Source organism: Metopolophium dirhodum, chromosome 1 (assembly GCF_019925205.1).
Source record: "Metopolophium dirhodum isolate CAU chromosome 1, ASM1992520v1, whole genome shotgun sequence".
In the NCBI taxonomy this organism is placed as follows: domain Eukaryota; kingdom Metazoa; phylum Arthropoda; class Insecta; order Hemiptera; family Aphididae; genus Metopolophium; species Metopolophium dirhodum.
The window spans coordinates 90,726,104-90,733,391 of NC_083560.1; the positions used below are offsets into that span (position 1 = coordinate 90,726,104).

The window sequence follows — 7,288 nt, forward strand, 5'->3', positions numbered from 1 at the left end:
ACACGATCAATATTATTGCTCAATATTTAAATTGAATATATTGTTCAGTTTCGGTCAAAATGTCTAGCGAAGAGAACGCGATAATTGCTATTGCTCTTGCCTTGTCACTTGAAAAAAAAAAACCAAAAAAGGTAAAAAAACAACGTAGAACCTGGTCAAAAGAGTAGTTGAAAAATAGACAACAATATACTCACGAGAAGCTATTAACAGAGTTGCGCAATTTTGAAAAAAATGATTTTCAAAATTTTTTAATAATGGATGATGAATGTTTCGATGAAATTTTAATTTTGGTGAATACATTTATTAAAAAACAAAATACGTCAATGCGAGAAGCTATACCAGCAAGTCAAAGACTGTCTATTACTCTACGTTATTTGGCTACCGGAAATACATTCGAGGACCCGAAATTGATCAGTGCGATATCTCCTCAATCCATTGGAAAAATTGTGATTGAAACTTGTGAAGCTTTAATATATTGTCTTCGAAACTATATAAAGGTAAGCTACATATTCTGCCGCCTTAAACTTTAAAAGGGTATCTCCAAATATTGAAATGTTGGTAAAATTACATAACAAGTTGTTGTTTTGAGGTTAGCACGGCAGCATTATACCAAACCCTTTTTCTTATTAAAGTAGTAAATTTAAAAACAATAATTATAATGTTTGAATAGAACAATATATTTAAGTAGGTACCTATATAAAAAAAAGAGGGCTTGATAATAAATACATTTTTTTGCGTTAGAGATTGCTTTTATTCAAAGTATATTTATTATAAATGAATAATATTATTAGAAGGTAGTAGATATTATTAATATCGTAAATATATAAATTTATAGAACAAAATAACAATAAAATTAAAATCAAAAAAATTACGGTTGAAATGAATTGATAAACGCAGTTGCCGTATCTATGTTTCCAGATGGTTCAATTTGTGTTTGAATAGAGTAGTTTTGATCTGCTACACTTGTCATAACCCACGAAGACGGACTTGGTGTAGGAACTGGTGTATAACTGTATGGAGTACTCACTCTGCTTGAAATAGTATTGATTTGAATAGAATCACGGTTCAATGTACCCAATTGTCCTTCAAATAAAATGTCAGCTATCCCTTTTTTGGCAAAAATTTGTTGAGATTTATTCATTTTTAATAATTCATTCGCCCATGTTTTAGCTATTTGTAATTCTTCACTTTGCGGTTCGCACAAACGTTTACAGGCTAATGATATAAGTTCATCACGTTGATCTGTACTTCGTTTAGCTGGTTTCTTTTTAACAGTTTGAAAATCTGTACCATTATCCTAAAATAACAAATCCAAAAATAAAATAAAATAAAATCTAAATGATGTATGATTTTGTATAAAGATAAATAAGTATTTTTTATTTGAGAACCTAATTAATTATTATTAATTTTTAGTTGCCAAAAACTTGACATGAATGGAAAACAATCGCTGATGAATTTGAAGAAAAGTGGGATTTCCCACACTGTCTGGGATCTATAGATGGAAAACATGTGACAATAAAAAAACCACCAGACTCTGGATCATTTTATTATAATTACAAAAATACATTTAGTATTGTGTTATTAGCTTTAGTAAACGCTAATTATTAATTTTTGATGGTGGACGTAGGATTAAACGGAAGAATATCTGACGGCGGAGTATTAGGCCACTCAGATTTTGGAAAAATGATGGAAAATCAATCACTAAACATTCCTGAACCTCAACAAGTGCGACGCAGTAATACGATTCTTCCGTACGTTTTTGTCGCCGATGATGCTTTTGCTATGAATCAAAATTTGTTATAGCCTTATAGCCGTGTAGGAAATAATTTAACTGAAGAACAACGAATATTTAATTATAGGCTTAGTAGAGCGCGGCGTATTGTTGAAAATGCGTTTGGTATACTTGTATCTAGATTTTGTGTATTGCAAAAGGATATACTTTTATCTCCAGAAAAAGCTCAAACTATTGTCTTAGCTTGTTGTCATATACATAATTATTTAAGATCAAAAAACTCAAAAACATATATTGGTCAAGGTTCTGTAGATTTCGATAATCACGAGACAGGTCAAATGTATAACGGAGCATGGCGGAATTCAAATGATCAATTATTAACATTACAAACTACTACCAGCAGAAATACTTCGGATAGAGCTAAACAAATCAGAGACATGTATTCTATGTATTTTAGCAACGAAGGGGCTGTACCGTGGCAAAATAATTATGTTTAAAATAAAATGTAAATAAAAAAATAAATAAAAAATAAAAAATATTATTATTATTATTTATAAAATAAATAATGAAAATGTAATTCAAATAATTAAATATTATAATATTAATAATTTTCATTCCTCTCCAACAGTTTCAGTGATTTCGTCTATTTGATCATCAACATTGCTTGTATTTGCGACTTTTGGTGGTCGAAGAATTTGTAAAGTACTTCGTGATTTTGCTGGTGTTTCTTGGTCCCGGAGAAAATGCATTTCATTAAAATACCACAAGTGTGACTGACAAATGTCTTCTAAACCAGCTCCAGATTTATACGAATCATTTACTTTTTTAAGTTCTTTTCTATAATTTGTGCGTAAAGAATTAAATTTTTTTTTAACATCATCTAATGTCGCTGTCGGAAAACGTTCTTGATATTTCTTCAATAAAACATCATACGCGTGATTATTCTTATTTCTGTCCATGTAATCAGATTTGATTTCCCATAATGCTGAATGATCACGATAAACTTGAATACATTCTAATACAAAGTTTCGTTCCTCATTTCTTTCGGAAGAAGACATTTTACATACGGTTTTAAAATTATTTCCGTACAGAACACGTGTACACTGTACACGCACTTGTTATCGTGACAAAAACAAAAACTATACAGACGGAATATTGTCAATAGTATTGATAAGTGCCACAAATAGCACAATAATATTGACAATCTATCAATAAATATCAAAATAATTTTGATTGTTTCAATATATTGAACACGTCTTCAATATGATCCATACACTGTCAATATTATTGTCAATATCAAATATTGAGCAATAATATTGATCGTGTATGGGCCGCTTTACACACGAACTGGGCGGTCAGCACACAACAGCTGACGCCACTGTCGACCGCGCGGCAGTGACGCGTGATAAGAACCACCACGGAACACAGAAACACAATATAAAACAAATAGGGGAAGGCGGGGCAGTACCGTACGGTTAAGCTTCCATGGCTTATGAATCATGTAATTTTTAACGAAATTAAATTTTTTAAACTGGTATATATAGAACAACTTATGGTCTATAACTTTTATTCGAAACTTTTTTGTATTTTTTTTTTTTAAATGTGTCTAATTTGCGTTTTACTTTTTTTGGGAAAAATACGGATTTACCCCAGGTGCGGGGTAAATCCGTATGTACCCTGGGGCAAAATCGTATGAGGATAATTTTTTATACCAAAACACAGTTCATTATATTTATTGGTAAATTATTAATTGGTATTGGTCTTTTGTTTAATTCATTTATAAAGTTTAACTAAAATTAGGCAGTAGGTAGTAAGCTATGTATGATTTCATTTTCATTAATTAAAAATGTACCTAAACATTGTTTTCAATTCTTCAAAATGTCAACAAATTAATAACACAATACAATATGCGATAAAACCTGCTCCCATTGGCAGTAGTACAACAAATACAACTTACCTAAGTACCTATAAAGTTATTAAAATAAAACAAAATCTTCTTTTAATATAAGAAATAAAAATGACCACACAAAATTACTTTTTAATAAAAATAATAACAAAATTTAATATGATAAATTTTTTTGGCAATTCTAGCTAGAACATAAACAGTTTATTATAATCATAAAAATAAAACAAAACCTTATTTTTTTATAAGAAATATAAATTATTATACCAAAATAACTTTTTTATAACTTTTCCAAAAAAAATAATAATGAAACTTAACATTATGCCTGCCTAGCACATAAATATAGTAGGTAAACATAAAATAATATGTAAATATTAAAAAAACAAAAACTTTTTATAACTTTTTCAAAAAAAAATAATAACAAAACTTAACATTATGCCTGCCTAGCATATAAATATAGTAAACAATATGTAATATAAAAATAAAACAAAACCTTTTTTTCTTATAAGAAATAAAAATTACCTTAATCAATAATGTTTTACTTATTTTTTTTTTATACAAAGATCACAAATGTAGGTCTTCCAGTTATCAACTCCTCCACAAAGCTCATGACACCATCTACAGCAATTTATACATTTAACCCATTTCTCTCCCTTTGAGTCTTCTTTGTATGGCATACTACAATATATACACTCTTCGTCGGCACTGTCATCATCATCAGTTGAAACACATAGCTTTTTGGGGTGAATTTCTTCTTCATCTGTAGAAGTGAATAATCTTTTTTTAATATTATTTTTCTTTTGTTTTTTCTTTGGCAGTGGTTTGCTGTTTTCTTTAGCTTCTTGGAGTTCTTTTTTGTATGGACTTTCAGTGATAATTGCTGTCTTTCCTCTTCTTCTTGATGATCTGTTAATATTTTGAGCTTTTGGTATTGGCAAAATAATTTCTGGAGATATAGTAAAAATCTGTTTTTCATTTGAAGAAAAAGTTGTATGTGGTGTTTCTAATACCAAACTTTGAGACAATAAAGATGAAACAGCTGCATTTTGAACATTATCTGCAGGTTGTTCAGTATTCAATGTATTAGCAGAGGAACTAGGTTGGGGAGTAGAATATAATGCAAGAGCACTATTATTATCAGCTGAACAACAAGGTTGTGTTTGGGTATCTAATGACATTTCAATATTATTGGTAGTTTCAGCTGGAGCAAAGTCAGAATTGTCAAATATGTCTGAATTAAATGGAGCTATACCAGTTTTTCTAAAACCAGAAATTGCATTTTTAGGAGTTGCTGCTTTTAGATATGCCTCACGAAAAATTTTAGAAATGTGGCGAAGACCAACAACTTGGCCTGGGTGGTTAAGTAACCACAAATCTAACTCTTGGCTATAGTATGTACTGAGTGGACCCATAAAGCTCACATCTAACGGTTGTAATTTGTGAGTTGTATGGGGAGGAAAACAAATGATAACTATATTATTTTTGCGGGCTACATCTATAACTTCAAGGTTTTTAACATGAGTAACATGACCATCTAAAAGCAATAAAATAGGGTTTTCTTTTGTGGGATGTGTATGCTTAATAAAATGATGAAGCCACTGCACAAATATTTCGGATTGCATCCACCCTGATGGATGACAAACAACCAATGATCCAGGTGGTGCTTCTTCTTCAAAATCTGGATTTAATCTGACTCTAGGGAATATTAATAATGGGGGAATATATGAACCCGATGCTGAAAAACAAATTGTCACTGTAACATTTTGACCTCTTTCAGCTGATGACAGTTTGCCAACTTGTCTTCGTCCCTTTTGGGAAATTATTTTGGCTCTACTTTTGGCTACATTTGACAATCCACTTTCATCAACATTAAAAATTTGTTCTGGCTTAAAGTGATGAGTCTCATAACATTTTTTTAACAAATCATAAAAACTATTCACCACCGGTCGATTGAAGCCCATAGCTCTCACAGCTGAAGTTGGTTCTGGGATCCGTACTGACAACTCTGGGTGCCTTAATAAAAAGCCTTTTAACCAATCTTGACCTACATAAAAAAAATTAAAAGATAATATAACAATAAACTTTAAAATATATAAATAAAAATAATCATTGCTTAATTCACCTGCTAAACCATTTGTTTTATTAAAATTATGAGCAATATTGTTTCTTTCGGCAAGTTCAAAGGCCATTTTTCTAAAATGATTTTGTGTTAAGCCAAACAAACGACTTTCCATGTCTTTTAAATATTGTACAAGAACATTTTCTTGTTCGATTGAAAATACTTTTTGATAATGTCCCAAAGCTATAACAATAAAAAATTATACTTTTAATTGAAAACAATTATTTCAGCACATAATTGACAAGTTTACAATAAGCACCCCCTTATAACTAAATAATATGTTATCTAATATCAGTAGAAAAAAATTGGTTTTCTTAATAAGAAATTTTCTGTAATAATACCTATATCAAACTAATTACCATAATATTGTGTAATCATTAAAATATATACCTTTTAATCCACACTGTTGTACATTTAATTTTCCTTCTTTAACTTTATTGACTCGATCCTGTAACGTTGAACGAGGAACTTCATAACGAATAGACGCAGCATCATAAGTCAAACTTCTTTCCACCACAGCTAATACAGCCATTTTCATATCATCTTCCAACCATGATTGTCTGTTTGATTTCCGAATATAATTACGAACCATACTAAGAAAAATAAAACAATTCAATAGGTACTAATAAATTGTTTAAATTCAACCATAGCAATTGTCAAAATATCAACGTAGTAAAACCGTACAGTGTATAACCATACGATTTTGCCCCATACGATTTTGCCCCACAAGACTATTAAAAGTTTTCGAGCTTTATATCAAACATTAAATTAATAAATGAATGCATTTATACAACAAATGTAAATTACACTTCATTAGCTATTGAATAATAAATATGACATACCTGAACAATTTTTTCGCATATAAAAATTCACTCTTTGAAATGTTGATAATATTTTAGTAATTGAAAGTAAAAACATAAAACGTATTTATTTTAAAAACGTGATATCAAAACAAGTGCACTATCATATTCAATAGATAAGCAAACAAAACGTTTCAAATCGGTGTCTTCAGTTTACCTCCATGATAACAATTATTGATAACATTCCGATAATACGATTTTGCCCCGCATACGGTAATACCCCGTCTTCCCCTACAATTAATTTGAATTGCCATATTGGCGCGAACAGTATTAAGAAAACAAATAACAGATTTTGACAACAGTGTTAAAATGTTTTATGAGTATTTATTAAAAAGTAACACAATCTACACATCACTTTTTAACAAATCAAAAAAATAAAATAGTAATAATGTATGGGTAGCGTCCTCTTAACACTTTCTTCGTTTGGCAGTCGCAGTTCCATAAGCGATTTTACGTTTATTGATGTTTTCAGAATAATTCTTTAAACAGTAAGAACGAACAGTAAAAAAATGCTTAACAATTTTTTGTTTTACATTACAGCAATCAGGAAACAAAATTTGAATATCTTCTATTATAAGTTGTATGAACTCAGTATTTTCATTTCTTAAAATGAAATTTTTGTGGGCTTTAAAATAATATTCGCAATGACAGACTAAAGAAAGTATTTCTAAACA

At 29.8% G+C, this 7,288-nt stretch overlaps 2 protein-coding genes across 3 annotated transcripts; both read right to left on the reverse strand.

Annotated features, from left to right (window-relative positions):
• Positions 1–742: 742 nt before the first annotated feature.
• LOC132944936 (uncharacterized) lies at positions 743–1,543 on the reverse strand. Its single transcript, XM_061014506.1, has 2 exons — positions 1,526–1,543; positions 743–1,297 (listed from the first exon to the last, which is right to left on the reverse strand). Exons 1-2 carry the CDS (start codon positions 1,541–1,543, stop codon positions 869–871), a joined length of 447 nt encoding a protein of 148 aa, XP_060870489.1. The 3' UTR covers positions 743–868.
• Positions 1,544–3,191: 1,648 nt separating this feature from the next.
• LOC132937097 (uncharacterized) lies at positions 3,192–6,839 on the reverse strand. Of its 2 annotated transcripts, none has more exons than XM_061003923.1 (3): positions 6,597–6,839; positions 6,145–6,347; positions 3,192–5,937 (listed from the first exon to the last, which is right to left on the reverse strand). In XM_061003923.1, the coding sequence occupies exons 2-3, from the start codon at positions 6,344–6,346 to the stop codon at positions 4,178–4,180; spliced, it is 1,962 nt and encodes a 653-aa protein (XP_060859906.1). In that variant the 5' UTR covers position 6,347; positions 6,597–6,839; the 3' UTR covers positions 3,192–4,177. The 2 variants fall into 2 exon arrangements, with proteins under 2 accessions (XP_060859906.1, XP_060859907.1); XM_061003924.1 differs by having other exon boundaries at positions 3,192–5,679; positions 5,758–5,937; positions 6,145–6,839.
• Between the last annotated feature and the right edge of the window lie 449 nt (positions 6,840–7,288).

Coding starts and splice junctions, on each gene's coding strand:
- LOC132937097 (XM_061003923.1), bottom strand. CDS start 6,346: ATGGTTCGTAATTATATTCGGAAATCAAACAGACAATCATGGTTGGAA. Junction 5,938..6,144: donor ACAACAGTGTGGATTAAAAG/GTATATATTTTA, acceptor TTATTGTTATAG/CTTTGGGACATTATCAAAAA.